Genomic DNA, 24,371 nt, shown 5'->3' on the forward strand with positions numbered 1-24,371 from the left:
GAGGCTTTTTTGATCATCCCTTGTTTGGGGGATAGTGATATTGTGCTTGCCTTTGCTTGCTGCCAGGGTTTGGGGACTCAACGGGGAAGCCCACGGAGGAGGGACTGACTGCGGATGCTATTTGTGTCTATGAGTGGACCAAGGCAAGATGTGGTGCCACTCCTGTGTGTCTCTGGGGCCACTCTCTGGGCACAGGGTGAGTGAGAGCTGAAGATGTGTCCTTTGGTGGGGACTTGGGGCTTTAGGGTCACATCAAAGGCAGCCGAGAGCAGTGGAAAGGGCACTGAGCTCCTATCTAGGAGATAGGGAACTCTTTTCTGGTTTCTCTTCTTCTCCAGAAGTGGCTAGAGACCTTGCTATCTCAGTTTGCCTGTTTGTAAAACAAGGGAGAGTCCTGTCAGCTCCATGGATCCAGGACACTGAAGTTCATTCTGGACTTTCCTGGAGAGTTTTAAAGAAAAGGATTTTTAATTTAGGGCTTATGGAAACTCTTGAAATCCTGTGCAAGTTTGTGTTAGAGAGCTCAGAGCTTTCATCAAATACTCATTCTGGATGTTTTGCATTTGGTGTTACTTAATTGACTATTAAGTCATTTCTTCACATATGTACTAATATGCATTGCTTTACAGAGTTGCAACAAATGCTGCAAAAGTGTTAGAAGAGAAAGGTAATGTAAAATGTTTCCATGGTTTAATTTCTTGGCTTTAGGTGGGAAATAGAAGGAATCAAGAGACTGTTGTGTCCACTTTGAACACAGAGATGCCAATGGCATCCTTTTGTGGACAGTTCCTTGCAGGTAACAAACGTTCTTCTCTTTACTTAATATAAAATAATGGTTGCTCTGGGGGCTATGAAATTTAAAATTAATACCAAGAGAAGAGTTAAAAATGCCTTAAGATGAATTTTCTTTGTGAAGTGATGTTAATTAAAGTTTCAGGAGAGGAAAATAACATTATGAAAGCATAGTCAGGACTTGGTTTCTGCAGTCCTTCTTATATAATAGCTATGTCAATATTTCTTCAAGCAATTTATTTATTTCATATCAGGGATTGAACCTAGAGCACTTTACCACTGAGCCACATCTCCAGCCCTTTTTGTTTCTTATCTTGAGACAGACTCTTGCTAAGTTGATTAGGGCCTTGCTAAGTTGCCGAGGCTGGCCTCAAACTTGTGACCTCAGCCTCCCAATTTGCTGGGATGATAGACATGTACCACTACACCTGGTCTCAAAGTGATTTGAGAATAGCTTGTATCAGAATCTATTGAGTGTGTTTGTGAAAAATGTAGGTTTCCTGGATCCTACCTGGTTTCACAAATTAGAATCTTTATGAATAGGGCCAAGTAATATTTTTAAGATAAAAAATTGGAATTGCTTCATATATAAAATATTGGATCAATAAAAATATTAATTACCTGAATGATATCAAGTTTCAAAATTCCAAAACTCAATTATCTACTTTAAACCCTTTCCTTTGTTCTTTTTTCTTTTTGCCTTGCTGGCGATTGAACCTAGGGCTTCATTCATTTTAGGCAAGCATGCTACCACTGAGCTACACCTCCAACCCCCTTTTCTTTATTTTCATATGTCTAGTTATTTTTGATTAAGTGCTAGTAATTTTTTTTGGATAATCATAGAGATGATTTAAGACTTGGGGTGATGTTGTCTTTTTCCAGAAAAGATTTACTTTTCTTCTGAAAGGCAATTGTGCTATGAATAGATTACTTGAATCCAATCAGAGATTGAGCTGATTTGAAGCTCTGCTTAAGCCTTTATGAAAGCTGGTTTATTTCTGGTCCATTATTATTCCTCTCCTAGTGTGTAGTTCTTTGAGGTCACAACTAAAAGCTTGAGAAATGTTCTTGGATCATCCCCTTTGTCAGATCCTGAACTCTCATTTTCCCCTTTTGGTTGTGGAGAATACTAAAAGTACTGTTTAGTTTCTAATTCTGTCAACTATCACCAGTGCTTTCAGCTTATTTGAGGGGAAAGGCAGCTCAAACTCTCTTGGCTTTTCTCAGTAGTATTTGCTCTGAAAATTCTCACTGATCAGTAATCCTCATGTGCCTTCAAACATATAAATATGCACATACACATACTGTCTTCCCCATACATTTTCTTATTGTACAGAGGGGATATTGCCCAAAACAACCTAATCTGTCTCTGGCACATTTTAAACAATAGACTTCAGAATACCTCTGTCTCCCTGTAGTGCTTTGCTTTCTTAAATTGTCCAAGCCCTGAAAAATCTTGTATTCTTAGAAGAAGGTAGTGGTTTTAACCATCATCTGCATAAAAACCTCAAGGGTGGGGGAGAAACTTTGTTAAAAATGAACACTCTTGTTCCTTACCCCCAACACTGTGACTCTTGAATATGGTGGGGGGTCCAGGAAATTGCACTGTTAATAAGCCTTGCAAATGATTTTTGAAGCAGGTAGTTCATGTACAAGACTGTGAGGATCCCTTATCTAGGGAAGGTGATATTTGAATAGGGGAATTACTATTTTTTTTCTTTTTTCTTTTACTATTTTCAAGGATGCCCAGTTGATGCCATTGTCTTGGAAGCTCCTTTTACCAACATATGGGATGCAAGTATCAACTATCCCTTGTTAAAGGTAAGTCTCTGATCCATATTTACAAGTTATCAAAGCATAGACTATATCTACACATGTATGTTTATAAACTATCTTCCTTTTCTTAATTAGTTTTATATGTCTCTAAGTTAGTCTAACCAGAGACAGTTTATTATTATTCAGTTACACACCTGGCTTTTGTATTTGGTAGTTTATTTATTTTCTTCTAACAAATTGAGTGACTTAAGAGTGAAAGCCTTTTTGTCCTTTCATTAACTTTACTTGTTGTCTTTTATAATTTTAATATAGACTTGCCTTTTATTATTTATTATTCTTTTTTTTAATTGAAAATAAGCTTTCATGCATCATTTTTAGCCCTACAAATGTTGGCCATATAACTTTTATGATTTTATCATAAGAAAGTTTCTAGATAATTCAAGGAAACTGATGAATGCTTTTACACACTATTATAGATAAAAACAACAGTCTTCTTAATAAAGTATTAAGAATTGGGCCACAAATTGTCATTTTAAAATCTGTTGTGTATATTATTATAATTTTATTTTATTCAAATTTTATAATTTTATTCCATGCCTATTGTTGTAGAAATGTTGGAAGGAGGGAGAGAGAGAGAAAGGGGGTGGGGTGGGGGAAGAGCAAGAGATAGAGCAAGAGAGAGAGAAAGAGAGAGAGAGAGAGAGAGAGAGAGAGAGAGAGAGAGAGAGAAGGGAAAGCAGGAAGAGCTGGGGCTTTGGGGGTCCTATATGGCCCCAGTTGTGTTGTTTGAGGCTGTGAGTCATCATAGGGTTATTTTAATATAACTGTTTACTTTTGAAATCTTTTGAAATACAGTAGATGATCATAGAATGTTCTGGAATTTGTTAACCATTTTTAGGGAAAGGTAGCTCTCACTACTTCCTGGTGCAGCCAGTTCACAGAATCACATAATCTTAAAAATACCCTTAATATTTAAACTTTGCCTTAACACAAGAATCTACTCGATAATTAAAAATATTAGATGTTGAGTATTGTAAGATTCAATAAATGATACACTATCAACTGTTTCTAGACAATTGAATGTTTATTTTAATATAACCATTAGTTGGGTATCTATTATATTACTCTCGGTAATTGCAGATAAGTTCATTAAATTATAAGTTTCTAACAAAATTAATCATTAAAAGATTCAATATTTTCATCTAATTTATTTTTTTAAATTCTAATTTGTTTTATATGACAGCAGGATGCATTACAATTCATATTACACATATAGAGCACAATTTTTCATATCTCTGTACACAAAGTAAGTAATACCATTTGTGTCTTCATACATGTACTTAGGGTAATAATGTCCATCTCATTCCACCGTCTTTTCTACCCCCATCCCCCCTCCTCCTTCCTCCTCTTTGCTCTGTCTAGAGTTTGTCTATTCCTCCCATTCTCCCTTTCCCTATCCCACTATGAATCAGTCTCCTTGTGTCAGAGAAAACATTCGGCATTTGGTTTTTTGGGATTGGCTAATTTCAGTTAGCATTATATTCTCTAATTCCATCCATTTACCTGCAAAGGCCATGATTTTATTCTCTTTTATGCTGAATAGTATTCCATTGTGTATATATATCACATTTTTGTTATCCATTCATCTACTGAAGGGCATCTAGGTTGGCTCCACAGTTTAGCTATTGTGAATTGACCTGCTATAAACATTGATGTGGCTGTGTCCCTGTAGTATGCTGTTTTTAAGTCTTTGGGGTAAAAACCAAGGAGTGGGATAGCTGAGTCAAATGTTGGTTCCATTCCAAGTTTTCTAAGGATCTCCATGCTGCTTTCCAAATTGATTGCACCAATTTGTAGTCCCACCAGCAATGTATGAGTGTACCTTTTTTCTCACATACTTGCCAACACTTATTGTTGTTTGTATTCTTAATAGCTGCCATTCTGACTGGTGTGAGATGAAATCTTAGAGTAGTTTTTATTTGCATTCCTCTAATTACTAGAGATATTGAACATTGTTTTATATATTTGTTGATTGATTATATATCATCTTCTGAGAGGAGTCTGTTCAGGTCCTTGGCCCATTTATTTATTGTTTTTTTTTGATGTTAGGTTTTTTGAGTTATTTATATATCCTAGAGATTAGTGCTTTATCTGATGCGTGTGGTAAAAATTTGCCCCCAAAATGTAGGCTCTCTGTTCACCTCTTGTTACTTGTATTCTTGGTAAATGCCATCCTAACTGGAGTGAGATGGAATCTCAGTGTAGTTTTAAGTTGCATTGTGACTTTTAATGTTAACCAAAAGATGAACTAGTAACTAGTTGCAAGTTTTTAACTAAAATTTAAATCACTGTCTAGTACTTCCTTAAGATCTCAAAGAGATGAACCAAAACATGATAGAGGATAGGAATATACAGAAGTACTCAGAAATATTTGTTGTCATTTACTGTCTAACTGTGTTTTTCAACCTGAGTTCAAGCAAGAAATGAAGAGCAATGTCCAAAGGAGCTCTAGGGGGTCACAAAATTTGGAGGGTATTGAATATATTTCCTGACTTAGAAGTAAATTTCACTCAGTAGCAACAAATTTGAAGAATCTGTGGATCCAAAAAGCAACTGGTTCCTGTAAGACAAGGCTTGTTTAGTCATAAAGTCTGCTTTGAAATGAACCTTGCCACATTCTAGCAGATAAGACTACTGCTGTGTAACTAGAGTTTTTATTATCTACTGTTCTTTGTGTCTTTGGTTACAGGACTGAATCAAATTTAAAAATTTTGTTAATTTTGAAATTTAGCAAAACAGGGGAAATACATGATTTAATGAATCATTACAAATTAACACGCATGTGACTACCACCTAAGTCAAGAAATTAGCATCATTGGCCCTCAGATGTCTTCTCTATGTTACTCCCAGTTCAGTAAGCCCCATTTTATGTGATCCTTAATCTTTAGATGTAATCCTTACATGAACTTTATGGTAGTCATATTCAAGTACTTCTTTATAGTATTATTACTTGTGTGTACATGTATAAGGAATATATTTTGCCTGTTTTTGAATATTATGTCAGTAGAATGTATTATATTTGTGGGAGTCGTTGATGACATGTAGAGCTATAGTTTGGTCATTCTCATTTCCATATAGTATTCTATTACATGGAAATATCATAATTTATTGATCTATTTTATTATTTATAGACATTTGGATCACTTTCAGTGTGGGGCAATTAATATTGTAGTTGTGAGTATTCTTGAACCCATGTTCTATAAAATGTCACTGGAATGTACCTTAGTAATATAATTGCTGGGGCATATGATATGCATGCATTCAGTTTAATAGTTACAATGTCAAGCAGTGTTCTAAAACACTTTACACTTCACGGCCTTATTTTCCCACCACTTAGTTGTGTATGAGAATTCAATTTGAATCACATTTGTCACATTTTATCCCCCACATTTATATATCATTGTTGTTTTAATTTTCATTTCCCTGATAATTAATGAGGTTGGGTATTTTAAAATGTTTATTAGTCATTTCGACATCATTTCTTATGAAGTATTTGTTCATGTCTTTTGCTGATTTTTCAGTTGAGTTGTATTTCATTGTGGAAGTTCTTTATAGATGCTGGATATGAGTCACTAGAAAATTATTTGTATTGCAACTGTGTTTTAGTATTTTGTTTCATCTTTTTACTCTCTTCATGACATGTCATGATAAAGAAACTACTCCTAAATTTACTTTTTTCCACATTTTTTATTGGTGCATTATAGTTTTACATAATGGTGGGATTTCTTGTTACATATTTATACTTGTACACAATATAGCAACATAATTTGGCCAATGTCATTCCCAGTATTTATCCTTTCCCTCCCTTTTTACTTCCCCCTAATTCCTTTCTTATATTCTACTGACATCCCTTGGATTTTTATGAGATTCCTCCTCATTATTCTTTTCTTTTCTCCTCTCTAGCTTCCATATATGAGATCATACAAATCTTGACCTTCTGAGTTTGGCTCTTTGCTTAACATAACCTTTCCAGGTTTTATCCATTTTCCTCCAAATGACATAATTTCATTTTCTTTATGATTTAATAAAATTCCAATATGTATATGAACTACATTTTCTTTATTGATTGACATCTAGGCTGGTTCCAAAGTTTGGCTCTTGTGTATTGTTCTGCTATAAACATAGGTATGCATATATCACTATAGAATGCTGACTTCAGTTCTTTAGGATAAATACTGAGGAGCGATACGGCTGAGTCATATGGTGATTCCATTCTTAGTCTTTTGAGGAAACTCCATAGTGATTTCCATAGTGGTTGTACTAATTTGCAGTCTCACCAACAATGTAAAGTGTCTTTTTCTCCACATTCTCTCCAACATTTACTATTGTTTGTATTCTTGATGACTGCCATTCTGACTGGTGTGAGGTAAAATCTCAGTATAGTTTTGATTTGCATTTCTCTTATTGCTAATAATGTTAAACATATTTTTCATAGAATTGTTGGCTGTTTGTAGTTCTTCTTTTGAGAAGTATCTGTTTAGTTCATTTGCCCATTTATTGAATTATTTGATTTTTTTTGGTGTTAAATTTTTAAAATTTCTTTGTGTAGTATAGATACTAACTCTCTGTCAGAAGAGTAGCTAGCAAAGATTTTTCTCCCATTCTGTAGGTTCTTTGTTCACATTCATAATTGTTTCCTTGCTGTGCAGAAGCTTTTTAATTTGATGCCACCCCATATATTAACTGTAGGCATTATTCCCTGAGATTTTGCCACTATAGCTCTGTAGTATAATTGTAACTCAGGCATTGTCATGCCTCCAGCTTTTTTTTTTTTTTTTTTTTTGGCTTAGAATTGCTTTGTTTTGTCTATTTTGGGTCTTTTATTCTTCCAAATGAATTTTTGAACTGTTTTTTTTTTATTAGTTCTGTGAAAAATGTCATTGGTATTTTGATGGAGATTGTATTGAATATGTATGTTGTTTTTGGTAGTGTGACCATTTTAATAATATTAATTCTGTGAATCCATGAACATGGGAGGTCTCTTCATATTCTTGTGACCTGTTCAATTTCTTTCTATTTTTTTTTGTAGCGGGGATTGAACTCAGAGATACTCTACCACTGAGCCACATCCCAGCCCTATTTTCTATTTTATTTAGAGACAGGGTCTCACTGAGTTGCTTAGTGCCTTGACCATTGCTGAGGCTGGCTTTGAACTCACGATTCTCCTGTCTTAGCCTCCTGAGCCACTGGGATTACAGGCGTGTGCCACCCTGCCTGGCCTGTTCAATTTCTTTCTTCAGTATTCTATAGTTTTCATTGTAGAGGTCTTTCACCTCCTTGGTTAGATTTATTCCTAGGTATTATATTTAATTAATTTATTCTTTAATTTCTTTCTCAGCAGATTCATTGCTAATATGTAGGAAAGCTATTGACTTTAGTATGCTGATTTTGTTATCTGCTACTTTGCTGAACTTGTTTATTAGCTCTTGCATTCTAAGTATAGGATTATATCACCTGCAAACAGTTGTAGTTTGATTTTTCCTTTTCCTATTTTTATTGCTTTTATTTCCTTCCCTTGCCTAATTGCTCTGGATAGAATTTCTAGTGCTATATTAGATATGAGTGGTGAGGATGGACATCCTTGTCTTGTTCCAAATTTTAAAAGAAATGCTTTCATTTTGTTTCCCATTGACTATGATGTTACTTTTGGTTTTTGTAAATAGCCTTTATATCGAGGTCAGTTTCTTCAATCCTAGTTTCGTCAGTGTTTTTATCAGGAATCGGTGCCAAATTTAATTAAAGTCTTCTTTGTATCTACTGAAATGCCTAAGAGATTTTTGTCCTTAATTCTATTTTTTTGATAAATCAAATTTATTGATTTCCATATGTTAAACTATCTTTGCATCTCTGGGATAAAACCAACTTTGTCATAATGTAAAATATTCTTAATATGTTATTGAATAATATTTGAAATTTTTTATTATGAATTTTTGAATTGAAGTTTATCAGGGGTATTGGTCTATGGTTTTCTTTCCTTGATGTGTCCTTAGGTGGTTTTGGTATTAAGTGTGATTCTGGCTTCATAGAATGAATCTGGAAGTGTTCCATGCCTTTCAATTACATGGAATAACCCAAGGAGCACTGGCACTAAAGGTCTGATAGAATTCAGCTGAGAATTAATCTGGTCCACGGATTTTTGGGATTGACTTATTTCACTAAGCAAGATGTATTTCAACATTATCAAGATCCAGGAAAATAATCTATTATTTAGTCTTTTGAAATTTGTTGAAATGTGCATTATGTCACAACATATAATCAATTTTTTATGTTCTATATGCTTAAATAGAATGTGTTCTGCTGTTTTCTCTGTAGTGTTCTATTGCTGTAACTTGGATTAGGATTCTTAATCATGCTATTCAGCTCTTTATCTTTACTAATTTTTTGGTATGCTGCTTTTTTTCTGTTACTCGGGGGGGTATTAAAGTATCTCCCATGAGTATGGAGTTGTTTGTTTCTATCAGTTTTAGTTTAGGTTTTTCTTTTTTTTTGAGGTGAGACTATTAGGTATGTCACCTAGTAATATAGTAATGTAGGTTTTATATCTTCCAGGTAGGATAATCCTTTTTTCATTATAAAAATGTCCCTTTTCTTTTGTGACTAATGGTGCTTCTTGACTTAAAGTCAGCATTACCCATTATTAGTATACCTTTGCTTTAATTGGTGTTTGAATGGTTTAGCTTTTTCTATTCCTTGAATCTAAGCTTGAATGTCTATATTTCATTCATATCTTTATAATATTTATATTTAATGCATATCTCTTGTAAGCACCATATAGTAGAGTTTTGATTTCTTTTTTAGGTATCATAGTTTTTGTCTGTTAGTTATAGTATTTAGTATATTTACATACAATAAACAAACCAAAAACCTTAACCCTCAAAAGACAAAGCATGGAAAAATAACTACATTTAAAAAATGCTAAAAATGAGGGGAGTGGGAAATGAATAAATATGTATATATGTCCGCAAACCAATCAGCACAGCAAGAAACATACTCATACACATGCACACTTAAACCCTACCCAATCCAAACAAAACAAAAACAAAACAAAAACAAAACAAAACCAAAACAAAAAGATTCTTGAGCTATGGCGGGGGGGCCGGGGTGGGGGGGAGAGAGAGAGAGAGAGAGAGAGAGGATTGATTTAAATAAAGTACTGTGTGGCATTGTTGCCCCTACTTAGAGATGAGGAAAAAAGAGCCATAGAGACTTTCCTAATTGTCATATACCTTGTAAGAGGAGGAAACACCTTCTAACTCTAGATGGATTAGAGGTGAGCAGCCTTTGGAATGAAAAAGGGTGGCCACATGTGAATAGGCTTGTAGTCAAATTAGAAGTTGTTTTCAGTAGACAGTATGGCAGGTCCAAAGTTTTGTAATAGCAGGTTTTACCATGCCGATGGTATCTTAAGAATATTTATCTGGTGGCATTACAGAAGAGAGGTGAAGTGAGAAAGGCCAATTAGGAGCCCTTTGCTGTGGTCTGGGCTGGCGGGGACAGTATGACCTTTGTGTCTTTAAGGGCATCCCAGGCTGAAAGGGAGTGAGGAACAATGGAGTAGATTGACTTGAGTCTGCTTTCTTCCTACACTTTTAGAATTTGAGATGAATTGCTGAAGGGCTTCTCTTACTGAATTTTCCTCCAAGGAGTTCCCATTCTAGGAGTCAGAAAATTGAAAGACAAAGAAAAGAGAAAATAAATGAAGAAAACTGGCCCTTAGCATGGAGGAAGAAAGAGGGGGGCTGTGCCAGGCTGTCCAAATCTTTCCTGAATGTGTGTCACTTGCTCAGAGACCAAGCAAAAGAGCAGGCCAGACAATCCGGTGAAACCAAGGAGATTTGGAAGTAGCACTCAAACCTGAGCCCCAGCTGTGAAGCAGAAATCTATATTTACTGGTGCTGGCCTCCCTATTCCTTATGAGGACACAAAATACTTTTTAAAATCAGAAAAAAAGTTAAAAAAATAATTATATTTAAAAAGTTACTCTTCTCTATATTACCACAGTTCATAGCAGGAGACTCTAAGAAGTGACTTTGTAGCCATGCGGCAGGTTTCAATGATTTTTTTTTTCTCTTTTACAAATAATGAAGCTGTAGTTTGTCTTTATTCACCCTGGTTTACCTATTCTGTGCTCATTTTCTTCTCTTGGCGTGTTCTGTTTACTATATTGCACCCCTGCCCCCTGCTACTCCTGGTCTTTCTTCTTTGCAAATCTGTTTTAACAAATGAAACCTGAAAATCAGTTACTCTAAGAGGAAAATTACAGAAATATTCAAAATGTATACCAGGCATATTTGCATAATAGATCCATTCCATCTTTAAATTTTTATTGAATGTGTACTATATACAGAAATTATTCCAAGTTCTGGGGATCCCACCAGGAAAAAGAATTCCTGGTTCCTCCTCCTATGAAAGTTTATATTCTTGCTGGAGAAACGGAGAAGACAAGTACACCACCAGAAAATACCAAATAATGAGAAGTGCTGTGAACACAATACAATAATGGGATGGGGAGCAAATGGGTGGCGGAGGGCCAGAATTATGGCTAGTTAGGAAAACTTCTCTGAAGAAATGTCCTCTGAGTTAAGACTAGTCAGTTTTGCCATGGCAAAATTCCGCGGTCTCTGGCCAAGAAGTGTTAAAGCCGCTAAAGCGTTGGGGCTACCATATTTGGGACTACCACATTGTTTACTAAAAGAGAAAAGTAAAGGTGAGGGCTTTGGGGTAGGATCAAGCTTGGCCTGTTCCTGAACAGGAAGTGTAACCTCCCTGAAGGTGGGCAGTGGGGCCTTAATGACAAATGAGGTTGCAAACAGGCAGCCACCAACCAGGTGCTGCAGGCCTCAAAGACCAAGGTGACACGTTTGATTTAACATGTGCCTTTGGAGGCTGCTAAGCAAAAGAAACATTGATATGATCTAATTTGCATGTTTAAGTGATCACTCTGGTGCCCCTGTAAGAAATGGATTATAGGTGAGGGTGGAAGCAGGGAACCATTTGGGACTGTTGGCATAGTCTAAGCAAGAGACAGAGGTGACTTGGGCTGGGTAATAGTGGGAATTGGATATGGTTTGGAAGTGGGTTCAAAGATGTGAGGAAGCTGCAAGACTGCTCAGGGCTTCCATCCTTTGCTCTTCATTTTCAACTGAAGTGGATGTTTGTAGGGCATGTAAACTAATTTATGTGTTGACAATCAAAATAGTGGAAAAGATTTAGTTAGCATCCTATTTATTGGACTTTGCCATTAAAGAAGAAATTCGGTATTTATAGAATAATATATTATCTTTGGAGCTCTGTGGTTATTGTTAAAACTTAAAATCTCTTTTAAAGAATTATAACATTATTTCAACAGTTATAATGTTCAAATCCTCTCAAATCAATTATCTAGATATTGTATACTTTCACCAGAATTTTAAAATTTTTTAAATTTTTTATTTTTATTTGTTCTAAGTAGTTATACATGAAAGTAGAATGCATTTTAACACATCCCCTACACTATGGAGTATTATAATTTCTCATTCTGTAGAATCACACCAGTTGTGTACTCATATATGTACATAGGGTAATAATGTCTGATTCATTCTACCATTCTTTTTACCCCCATTTCTCTTCCCCCTTCACTCCCCTCTGCCTATCCAAAGTGCCTGTATTCTTCCCAAGAATCCCCCCCCACCCCATTGTGAATTAGAATCTACATATCAAGTGAAAACTTTCCGTCATTGGTTTTTGGGGATTCACAGAATTTTTGACTGATCAGAATATTGTTGTCCAACTAAACTAGTTAATTATGTTAACTGATTATCTACAGTGATAGAAATATATAAAACTTGTTTCTTTGTTCCTTTCTGTTTTTTCCCCCAAATTTCCTACAAAACATGAATTACCTTTTAAAATCGCAAGTTTTCTAAAAAAGTTCATTATATTTAGAAAGTTGCTACTTTCTATGTTAGTATGGCTTGTGGTGAGAAACTGTAACAAATGACACAGCTATGTGGGACAATTATTAATGTTGCTTTTTTTTTTTTAAATAGATTTACCAGAAGCTGCCAGGATGTGTACAGGTGCTTATGGATGCCCTGAGAAAAGACAGGATAGTCTTCCCCAGTGATGAAAAGTAAGCTATGATGAGAAGCTACACTGTTGCTCCATCTGTAGGGTTCCAGGTTAACTAATATGTAACTTACGGTGATGACAGATCTAAATCCTGTCCTTATTTTCTTAGAATATTGTTCTAGCAATCTTAGATGGACACTAGGCTTTGGGCTAGGGTTTCTATGAATTTTTGGTATTTGCTATTTCCCTCTTGTCTAATCCAGTGTCTTCACCAGTACAGTTTTCCCTATGAACTCAAACTTGTATATTTAGGACCTATAAGACCTTTTAAAGGTCCCCTAGGGTCTAGTCTAACATTTCTTGAGGGGTCTCTGACTTCTAGGCCTCATTCCCTATGTAACCCAAACCCACTTAATATCCATCCTCTTAACCCAACAGTAGATCCAATGAATTTATGAAATTTGAGAATACTTCTAATCGGTGGTGGTCAATTTTGTTTGTATTTTCACACACCTAAGGAACTCTATCATGCTCAGAGGTGGCATGAAGTCACCAATGGCAGGGATGGATGGGTATCAGAATTTGGGAAGGACTGAGAAGCACTGTTTGATAAAGTCACTGGGGCATCAAGGCACTGTTTGTGCCGTAGCACAAATTTGGATAACCAAATTAAGAGACTGACCAGGAAGTCATTCAAAAGCTTGTCAACTGCATGTCCATCCTCTACTATTATGGGAAAAGTAAATTAATTGCCCCAAAGAGGTCTCTAGATCTGTGATAATTCTTATTATTTTGGGGTTTTGAGTTATTTTCTTTTATAGCCTTTTAATTAAAATATACAGATAATACAAAATAAAGTAGAATAAGGAAAAAATACAAGGTCTTCTAACATTGTGCAAATTCAGCATTTCAGTGTATTTCTTCAGTATTTCAAAAAGTCAGATAGAAGTATGTTAAATTAATGAAATATTCAAATTGTTTAAAAGGACATTTTCCTGGAAAAAAAGTTACCCTATGCAATTTTTTAATACATGAAGCTGTTATTCTTTGGAAGGAAGGAGATTTCTTGTAAATGAAGTTTTAGGTGAACTTTATGTTTAGCTAAAACTTTACCTGAGAAAAGGAGAGATCTCCTTCTTCCTTGTATGTCTTCAAAAAAATATTTGAGTAGTACCTAATATGCGCCAACCATTGTTCTAGATACTGGTGATCTTATAGTTCTTTAGGTTATTTGGGAAGAGATTGGATAGTGATAGTTTATACATTATCACCATGATTATTATTTTTATCATGAAATTAGTTCTTTTTATATGTGAGAAAGGAAAAAGGTATTAACTTTGAAAAAAAAAAAGAAAAGAAAAGGAGAGATCTCAATGTACAGCTCCTGAACTGAATGCTTTTCTCCCACTTGTCTCAGTGTTAAATTCCTGTCTTCTCCCCTGCTCATCTTACATGGAGAGGATGACAGGACTGTGCCTCTGGAGTGTGGAAAAAAGGTAAACGACAAGCTCAGAGACCATTGAAACTCACTATATGCATTTCTTTTCTTTTGTTTTTTCAACCAGTTGAACTTTGGTTAGTTTTAAGGAAGATCTCCAACAGTATAGGGGATTCTGCACCCTTAAATAGCCACGATGTCTGGTAGAATAAGGGAAAATACAAGGTCTTCTAAAATTGTGCAAATTTCACACAATAAATTTCAGTGTCTTTGGCTACTTAGCTCAAAGGCATGTTTGTGGGCAGAGTTGGGCCCCTCGTGTGGGGTCTGTGGTTCCTAAGTGGAAAGAAGATTCCAGGCTGTGTGGAAGGCTCCATGTTTGTATTAGTCAGCTTTTTGTTGCTCTAATCAAAACATCTGACAAGAACAATTTAGAGGAGGAAGAGTTTATTCTGGCTCACTGTTTTAGAGGTCTCAGTCCATGGTGAAACACTATGGTGAAGGGCATGGTGGAGGAAAATTCCTCAGCTCCTGGCAGCCAGGAAGGAGAGAGAAGGATCAAGGAGCCAGGGACTGGAGATCTAATCCCCTAGAGCATGCCTCCAGTGACTGTCTGCCTTTAGCCACAACCTACCCACCTACAGTCACCACCTAGGATGGTAGCATTTTCAAATAATTAAATGGATTATTACAGTTCTCATAGTCTGATCATTTCTCCTCCAAATATTCCTGCATTGGTTTAACATAGCTCTGGGTGGACATTTCATAGCCAAGCCGGAAAATGTTGCTTCTACTGTAGTGGCTCTAAAAATAGGGTTGCAGTTTTTCCCTTTAAACAAACCTCTCCTGGAGTGGGTCCATAACATACCCTGTTCCTCTGCAGTGGGGTACAGGCAGAGGAGGATGAGGTTTGATCCGTGTCCTATATTGGCTGTGCAGCCTTCTTTTCCTTAGCTGTAGAGGCAGCTAGCTGGGGACATGGAGAGGCCTCATGTCTCTGAACCAATGAGATAAACCCCCCAAGTTGGTTGTTTCTGTACCTTTTTAGGAAAATCATATAGGGAGCCTATGGCTTTGAACTGTTGGCCTTTGAATCCCTTTTTTTCTTTTTCTTTCAGCTCTATGAAATTGCACATGATGCCTACAGGCACAAAGAGAGGGTCAAGATGGTTATCTTTCCTCCTGGTTTCCATCACAATTTCCTTTACAAAAGTCCCATACTATTAAAAACCGTGAGGTAAGAACTGCTTTTTTGAATACATCTATTTTCCTGTAAAAGCAATTAGGACTGCTCTGGCTTACCTGGATCTAAGGAAGGAAGGTGTGGGCTGATCTAGGTTCTTTTTCTGCAGAGATTTCCTGAGTGAGCAGTGGGCGTGAGGTCATGCGAGTAGCAGCAATCTTCACTGAGGACTTGGTCCAAATACTACCTAGAAGGTATATTTTCCTTACGCAACATTCTACTGGGATGCTTGAATGAGCTGAAACCACTGACACTTCCCCAAGACACTTGTCATCTAAACAAGGAGAATGTATGGGTGGCATGGAATGTTCTCATTCAGCTCATCATAGTCTACTTTGAAACATGCTGAAACCTCATCACTCTGGAGAATCAGAATTTGGTAAAATGTGGATCTCATCTAAAAATGTATAGTCATCAGACTGGGGACATTTGCTATGGTGGGAACATCTGCGCCTGCCCCCAGATTCATATGTCGAAGGTTATGATGTTGGGGGAGGTGACTGGATCATGAGAGTTCAGTCATGAACAGGATTAGTGTCCTTATAATATAGGCCCGAAGAGCTCTGTACCCCTTCCACTGGGAGGACACAACAAGAAGACCACACCTGTGAACAGAAAGTGGTCCCCACTAGACACTGAATCTGCCAGCCCCTTGATTTTGGACTTCTTATTGCCAGAACTATGAGAAATAAATTTCTATTATTTATAAGTTATTCCGTTTATGACATTTTGTTAGAGCAGCCTGAATAGACTAAGACATAGTCTTTGGTTTGGACTTAGCAGTATTAAATAAAGGTGCTTTGGGCTGGGGCTGTAGCTCAGTGGTAGAGCACCTGCCTTGCATGTGTGAGGCACTGGGTTTGATCCTCAGTATCACATAAAAATAAATAAATAAAGATATTAAAAAAAACCAATGCTTCACTGTAGTTAAAGAATTTGTTTTTGTTTAATGCATTTAAATAGCACTATCAAGTTCTAAGCACTTTTCCAACTTTCTGATTAGTTTTGGGTTAAGTCCTTGCAAGCTACCAATCTGCTATAAAGCAATAAGTTTTGGCACTCCTGGAGTCTTCAGAAATTGACACTTTATTTTCAGTCCTAAATACAACCATACATGTTCCCTTTCCATTCCCAAAGATACTTAACTATTAGGTAATAAATCAATGAATGCTGTGAAAATGTTCAAATTCAATAAGAAGCTCTTTTTTTTTTTTTTTTTTTTAGAGACATGTTATGATTCAATTTCCACTGGCTTTGTCCACCCCATTCCTAGATTCATTGGACAGGGAGATCTTTAGATCCGAAGGCTCCATGTTCCAGATATCCCTGGCATATTCCTTAATTGTCCGGTCACTGGAGAATTTCCCAGAGGCAGCTATGTTTTTGAGTACCATCATGTTCCAGGCTTTCTGATTCTGTGAACAAAATATGCGGGTACAGCCTGAGTGCCAGCGAGCTTCATGACAAACATCAGACCAAGCACATTTCAAGGAGAAAATGACAGGAGTAAACTAGAGTGAATTGTAAACACACTGTCTCCACAGTTGACAGATAGGTATGGAATGCACTTTTCTCATATTCAGAGTATACTTCTCTGAGGAACAAAAAAATATTTTTCATTTTAAGAGAAACTATGGGTGTGAATTTTCTAGTTGGTAATTCTTCCTATACTTAAAATGCTTTGGCATGTAAGTTACATCCATTTCCCATGCTTTATTTTGAATGAGGGCACCTCCCTTTAAACTATGGGGCAGTAAGAGACTAACATTCATTGTCTACAAGATGCCATGTCAAGAGATTTAACATGTGGCTCACAAAGTATGAAAATCTCTGCTCCAGAATGTCAGCTACAAAACAGTGAAAGACTCTGTTGACCCACTTAGCTTCTCTTGTTCTTTCCAAAGTATCTGGCCTAGTAGGTTTACACTAAATTCCAAATACCCCATTGGGGTTCCAAAACAGGGTGAAACAAGACACCTTAATAAAAATATAATATCACAATTTTATGATTTTATGTAAAATAATATAAAATGATGTTTAACTTATAGCCTCATTATTTTCCAAAGAACTCTAAAAGTTAACTGTGAGCTACTCAAAGTTGTTAACCATGCATTTTAAGCCTTTAAGAGCAAGACAAAAATTACCATCAAACCTTAAGTTACTGTACTTAGTTCAGACTTTTGAAACTGACTATGATAACAAAACTTCCACTGGGAGGACACAACAAGAAGACCACACCTTTCTTCCCTTTCTTCAACTGCTTAAATGCATAGTGAACAGCTTTCCCAACTAGGTAGGTCATGTTTACTAAGCCTCAAGAACATAATACTGTTAAGAGTAGAAAACTGCAATTTGCATTAATAAACAAGCAAGATGGAATCACATCCTGGGCTTCTAGATGGTCATCCTTTGGGATTGGGCCATACATTTACAGAGGAGATCCCCTTTGTAAAACTGACATTTACATTTGTCCCTGTCCTTGTTCATATTTTCCTTTCCTGCTCTGTTCTACTTACATTTCCCTTTATCTGTCTTTGAGTTCATGATGGCTATATGTGGCTGCTGCCTCCAAAGTTCAAGAAGCAGGTAGTGAGCCATGTAGCTTAGCTCTAGTGCAGTCTCACTTGTTCAAAGCTGTTACCAACTTCTCTGATCTGTACACTGTTGGGGGATGGGTGTGACTCAAACCAGAAGATAGTGGCCAAAAAGCAGCACAGACCTTGAATAATCTCATTTGAAAACCCCAATAGGATACCTACGATGAGTAGGAACTACCTGTCACCTGTCTTGGAAAAGGAATAGAAAACAAAATTAGTGGTGCCGTCCCAGGAGTCTTGACACAGAGCTGCCTCTCCTGTATCCATTTCACTGGGAGGACCTGAAATTCTCTAAGTCTCTCTTATCAGACATGATCAACCTTGACACATCCTTACAAAATACACCTAGAGGACTAATTGATAAAGGTGTGCCACTTTGCATGTGAGCCTTATTCACGTGACTTTAGCTATTATTTTATTTTTCTGTATAATTTGAAAAAAATTCAAACATAAAAACTCTCCTCCTTCTATACAGTTTTATTCTATTTCTATAGCCCCACTCTAGTAGTTGAGGAGAGGTATTTACTTTGCAATTTTCAAAGAATGAGATGGGGAGTCAGTTCTTATTGCAATAAACTAAGGCTCAACCTTAGAATCGTCTTGGCAGGTTTTCCAAATACTAATGGAGGATACCACACACTGCTGGGTCAGAATGTCTGGTGAGGCAGCAGAGGGCAGCAGCGTTGGGGGCGCACATCAATACTTTATAATAGCGGCCTTGGTGATTGTGATGTCCACCTCTGGTGAAGAATTCTGCAGTGCAGGTTGCTTGAGGGAAGCTGGGCGGGACCCTTTCTTGTCCGTGCTATGCTCTCAGTGCCAACCATGGTGCCAGTCATGAAGACCCCAAGTGCCTCTCTAAGGATTTATATCCTGAACTTTTAGAATGTGCCTGCTACCTGCTGCTATATGCTCAATAAATGTGATTTTTATTTGGGTATTAAAAAATTTTACAATTATTACTGAAATCTTGAATCCCAACCTCTGCCTAAACTTATGAAATAAGTCAAGTTTTGATCTGAACAACCTGAATAGTTATTTCATTTTTTCTCTTGTGGTGCTGGGGATCAAACCCAAGGCCTTCCTTATATATGTTAGGCATATACTCTACCACTGAGGCACACCCCAAACCCCACCTATTTGTGATTGATTAGTGGGGCCCTGATATTTAGATTTAATGAAACAAGAAGTTTAACAAACCATATTAAACTTACTCACCATGTACAGCTGACTGACTTTTTCTTGACATTTAACATAGGCTTCATAGTCTGCAAAGACTTTAAATCTGTTTTTTTGGGGGGGGGGTGGGGTTAGAAGGAAAAAACAAAACAACAGAAAGCTTCATTAACAGATGCAAGCTAAGATTCTACTTAAAATTCTCTTTTGCTTAATGTCAGGCATGGCTGGTTTACCTGTTCATAAGAATGTTTGCCAGCCCTCAACATTTTTATAGTTCTTTCCACATGTAAATATATCAAAATATGTATGTATTAGAAAGTTGAATAGATCAGTGGAAGAAGAAAAAGAATGCCAGGTTTGAGGGTCTTATTCTTAAATCTTAGTAGCACCGTTGGTGAAGACTCTTCCCATCCTCCCACCCCCAAGCTTAGTTAGCTGATCAGATCACAGACCTAAGCTAATCTATATGAATGGGCTGTAGTTGAAGAAGTTCTCTTCCCATTTCACAGCCTAAATCGTACCATTTTCTTATAGGAACTCACCTGTCATGATAAAACAGCATATTGACGATATCTTTGAAGAGGTCAGGTTGCTTAGGAGAAAAGAACCCATTATCAATTTGATCGATGGCCAGCTGAAGCTCTGGAAGTGCCTCGTAGTATTCTTTTGCCTCGTATCTGTGGGGGAGGGATGGGTGGTGATGACAAAAAGACTGTTAGTGTGTGCGGTTAACCACACAGTCGACACTGCAGTAGCTATAAAAATGCATTAATTGTGGCATATTTGAAATCCACGATTCTGATTAATGCATTCCAATAAAAGTTTTAATTCAAAATGCATTCAGATATACTAGCATTTACAGAAGTCATCATAGATTTCAACATGAGTACAAATAATTTCTTTTCTGGATCCTGAAGGTTTTTTCCCTTCTAAATTTGATTCAATCCTGTAACCAAAGACACTAAGAACAGTAGATAATGAAAACTTCATAGTCACACAGCAGTAGTCTTATCTGCTAGAATGTGGCAAGGTTCATTTCAAAGCAGACTTTATGACTCAAAACAAGCCTTTTCTTACAGGAACCAGTTGCTTTTTGGATCCACAGATTCTTCAGATTTGTTGCTACTGAGTGAAATTTACTTCTAAGTCAGGAAATATATTCAATACCCTCCAAATTTTGTGACCCCTAGAGCTCCTTTGGACATTGCTCTTCATTTCTTGCTTGAACTCAGGTTGAAAAACACAGTTAGGTAGTAAGTGACAACAAATATTCCCGAGTACTTCTGTATATTCCTATCCTCTACCATGTTTTGGTTCATCTCTTTGAGATCTTAAGGAAGTACTAGACAGTGATTTAAATTTTAGTTAAAAAATTGTAACTAGATACGGTTCATCTTTTGGTTAATGTTAAAAATCACAATGCAAATTAAAACTACACTGAGATTCCATCTCACTCCAGTTAGGATGGCATTTACCAAGAATACAAGTAACAAGAGGTGAACAGAGAACCTACATTTTGGGGGCAAATTTTTACCACACGCACATCAGATATAGCACGTATATCTCTATGATATATAAATAATTCAAAAAACTTAACATCAAAAAAAACCCCAATCCATAAATGGGCTAGAGAGCTGAAGAGACACTTCTCAGAAGAAGATATACAATCAATCAAGAAATATTTGAAAAAATGTTCAACATCTCTAGTAATTAGAGAAATGCAAATCAAAACTACTCTTAAGATTCCATCTCATGCCAGTCAGAATGGCAGCTTTCAAGAATATAAACAACAGTAAGAATTGGTGAGGATGTAGGGGAAAAGGCACACTCATACCTTGCTGGTGGGACTGCAAATTGGTGCAACCAATCTGGAAAGCAGCATGGAGATTCCTTAGAAAACTTGGAATGGAACCACCATTTGACCCAGCTATCCCACTCCTTGGTTTTTACTCAAAGGACTTAAAATCAGCATACTACATTGATGCAGCCATGTCAATGTTTGTAGCAGCTTAATTCACAATAGCTAAGCTATGTAACCAACCTAGGTATCCTTCAACAGATGAATTGATAAAGAAAACATGGTACATATACACAACAGAATATTACTCAGCCATGAAGATGAATGGCATTTGCAGGCAAATAGATGGAACTGGAGACTATCATGCTATGCAAAACAAGCCAAATCCCTGAAACCAAAGGCCAATGTTCCCTCTGATATGAAGATGCTGATTCACAATAGGCAGAGGTGGGAGGGGTGGGGGGCAGTGGAGGTTCACTGGATTAGACAAGGGGGAGCTAGAGGAACAGAGGGGGAATGGGAATGGGAAAGACAGTAGAATGAATCATATGACATAACTTTTCTATGTTTATATGTGAATACACGACCAGTGTAACTCCACATCATCTACAAGCACAAGAATGGGACGTTGTACTCATGCATGCATGTCAAAATACATTCTACTGTCATGTATAACTAAAAAGAAAAAAAAATTAAAAAGTTAAAAATCACAGATATAGAGAACCAAATAGCTCACTGAGGCTACAATGGCTGGTAACAAAGAGACTTCTTCACGTACCTGTGCCTAAGCTTCCTTTATTTTTATCTTCTGGATTTTAGACTTATCTGTGGCCCAGGAGGCTCTCCTGACTCCCCAGGGGAGATGTTCTGCTGCCTCAACACACGTGACCCAGACTCAGTGGGAAATGGAAGCCCTCTGAGATCACACACCCTCCTGGGCACCACCTGCCCAACAAAGAGGAGCTGCTCTCTCACCCTTTCTTGTCCAGAGCAGCCACATCATCTATCCTCATGCCAAAGATAAACAGGTTCTCTTCTCCGGCTTCCTCTGCCATTTCCACGTTGGCCCCATCCATAGTCCCAATGGTCAGGGCGCCATTCAGCATGAACTTCATGTTGCCTGTGCCCGAGGCTTCAGTGCCTGCAGTGGAAATCTGCTCTGACAGATCTGTGGCTGGAATGACTGTAAGGGAGACACAGTAGTATCAGTGATTCTCTCTCTAGATTTTGTAACTGAGTATTTATCTAGCTGTCCTGTTTTGATGATTAATATATGCTAAATAGGATAAGCATTCAAAGTGGGGTACAAGGACAGAGTTGCTCTTTCTCCTTGATGCAGGCAACCACATCTGTCTACCTTGTCCTTAATTTTTTATTGCTGCATTATAATTATCCATAATAGTGGCATTCACTGTCACATATTCATACATGCACTTTGTCCATTTGTGATGTGTTATATAACTATATGCTTATAATACTACTTCTTGGTTTATAAAGTTTGAAGAGTATCTATAGACTTTTTTCATATTTATTTTTTAGTTTTAGGTGGACACAATATCTTTATGTTATTTTTATGTGGTGCTGAGAATCGAACCCACTGCCTCACGCATGCTAGGCGAGCACGCTACCACTTGAGCCACATCTGCAGCCCAGTATCTATAGACTTTTGAGCTTTATATAAATGTTGACATTACATTTCTCTTGTCCTCTTTCTCCTTTCTAATATTTGTTCTAGTTTTATTTTTATTTCTTCTGCTTTATTAAATATATTGAAACCTCTCTTTCTTAGTCCATAAAATGCGGAGAGGTCTCTAGACTCCTCTTTTGCAAGCTCAGGTTGGATTGCTGATCTCTTTCTATTTCTCACCTCCCTCCTCCCCTCTCACTGCAGAGAAATCAGCCACTTGCAACTGAGGTGTGCCTGTGGTTAGACACTAAGCCTCTGTTTCTCAGCCTTATTTATACACAAATTAGTGCTGCCTGAATCCCCCATACCTCCCCTTACCACAAAGGTCAGGGCAATTCTCTGCTTTACTGTGAGATTATTTGTGGATTCAATTTATATTTATTTGCAAACCTAGGAACCTAGCTCTTTTCTCTTTAGGCACAGAGCCTTAAGCAATTATCTCAAGGTACCCCAAAACAAAACAAAAAGAAAGAGCTGCCTTTCTACCTTTTTAATCTGGGAAGTAATACACAGCTGGCATTTGTGTGTGGTTGGTGCTTTGCCAGCATGTGATGCAAATAAGCAAAGGTCCCAGAAGCAGAAAAAGGGACAGTGGCTTCCTGCCATCCTGTCCCCATGTGGGAACACTGTGTTTGATCCTACAGTGCCCATCTGAAGCACATCTGAACCTCGTGCTTTGGCAGCCTGATGTCTGCTCTCCTTGTTGTGACATGAACAAGTGACAGCCCTTCTTCCCAAGCAGTGACCAGAGGAATATCTGAAAATTGGATAGTTTGTGTTCTCTTGCAAAACTGGGACTGGGAACTGAAAACCTTTCAAAACTCCATTTGTACAGCACCCTCTGTGCCACAGCAGTCTCCACCTACACCCAGCTCTTCCCAGCTGGAAGGAAAATGCATTTGCATATGTAATCCTGTGATACTGACCCTGGAGACACCAGTCTCATTGTTACTTGGGTCACCTTAATAGCTCCTGCCTTATTTTTCCTATGAGTGACACCTTCTATCCTAAATTACTAGCTCCCTGAGGTCAGCTACCCCATTTATGGTACTTGCAATCCCTACAGTTTGTCCCACCCCCATGGTTTGCAATGAAGGCAGTACCTTTTTCAGCAAGAGACACTCTATAGTTCTCCAAGAAGATGACTTTCAACTTGCTTCCAACCATGGGGTCATTGTTCACCACCTCGGCCACTGAAGTGATCAGCTTTATGATCATTTTGGCCATGTGATATCCTGGAGCAGCCTTAGGGAAGAATGGCAAAGGCATTGACAGGAGGCATAACTGGTGAAGTGAAGAAATGGCAAGAGATAAGAACCCTCAGGTCCCCAAGGAATGCAATCAGCTTACTTTGCCACCAATTATAACTGTCCTTGGCACAAATAACTTCTTAGGGTCTTTTTTAATGCCTGAAAAAGATGGAGAAGGGAGTGGAATGGAAGACAGCTACTGCAGAGGTGGTGAGAACTACCCCCGACTGTTGCTTCCACCTCCATGGGATTCCTTGGTAGCTAAAGGGCAGACTTACGGTTGTACATGGTGATCACATGCAAGCAGTTCAAGAGCTGCCGCTTGTATTCATGAATCCTCTTCACCTGGACATCAAACATGGAGGATGGGTTGATCTTCACTTTGTACTCCTTCTCCAGGAACTGAGAGAACTTCAGCTTATTTTCCTGTTGAGACAGTGCATGGGGCAGAGCCCTTCTGACTTAGAAGGTTTGGGTGTCTATTTTTAAGAATTGGAGTGT

The 24,371-nt window shown here is 37.4% G+C and overlaps 2 protein-coding genes across 4 annotated transcripts in view; one reads left to right on the forward strand and one right to left on the reverse strand.

Annotated features, from left to right (window-relative positions):
• Abhd12b (abhydrolase domain containing 12B) overlaps window positions 1–16,129 on the forward strand; it is a 29,912-nt gene extending 13,783 nt beyond the window's left edge. For both annotated transcript variants that reach the window (XM_076850278.1, XM_076850279.1), the window contains 7 exons: window positions 67–196; window positions 630–667; window positions 2,534–2,613; window positions 12,657–12,739; window positions 14,096–14,174; window positions 15,235–15,353; window positions 15,469–16,129. In XM_076850278.1, coding sequence (XP_076706393.1) covers window positions 67–196; window positions 630–667; window positions 2,534–2,613; window positions 12,657–12,739; window positions 14,096–14,174; window positions 15,235–15,353; window positions 15,469–15,496 — 557 coding nt within the window. In that variant the 3' untranslated portion in view covers window positions 15,497–16,129. The remainder of the gene's footprint in view (window positions 1–66; window positions 197–629; window positions 668–2,533; window positions 2,614–12,656; window positions 12,740–14,095; window positions 14,175–15,234; window positions 15,354–15,468) is intronic.
• Window positions 16,130–16,427: 298 nt separating this feature from the next.
• Pygl (glycogen phosphorylase L) overlaps window positions 16,428–24,371 on the reverse strand; it is a 36,299-nt gene continuing 28,355 nt past the window's right edge. For both annotated transcript variants that reach the window (XM_076850277.2, XM_076850276.2), the window contains 7 exons: window positions 24,149–24,296; window positions 23,971–24,029; window positions 23,724–23,865; window positions 21,909–22,116; window positions 19,678–19,812; window positions 19,175–19,241; window positions 16,428–16,774 (listed from right to left, as the gene is read on the reverse strand). In XM_076850277.2, the coding sequence (XP_076706392.1) occupies window positions 16,598–16,774; window positions 19,175–19,241; window positions 19,678–19,812; window positions 21,909–22,116; window positions 23,724–23,865; window positions 23,971–24,029; window positions 24,149–24,296 (936 nt within the window). In that variant the 3' untranslated portion in view covers window positions 16,428–16,597. The remainder of the gene's footprint in view (window positions 16,775–19,174; window positions 19,242–19,677; window positions 19,813–21,908; window positions 22,117–23,723; window positions 23,866–23,970; window positions 24,030–24,148; window positions 24,297–24,371) is intronic.

This window comes from Callospermophilus lateralis, chromosome 3 (assembly GCF_048772815.1).
Source record: "Callospermophilus lateralis isolate mCalLat2 chromosome 3, mCalLat2.hap1, whole genome shotgun sequence".
Classification (NCBI taxonomy): domain Eukaryota; kingdom Metazoa; phylum Chordata; class Mammalia; order Rodentia; family Sciuridae; genus Callospermophilus; species Callospermophilus lateralis.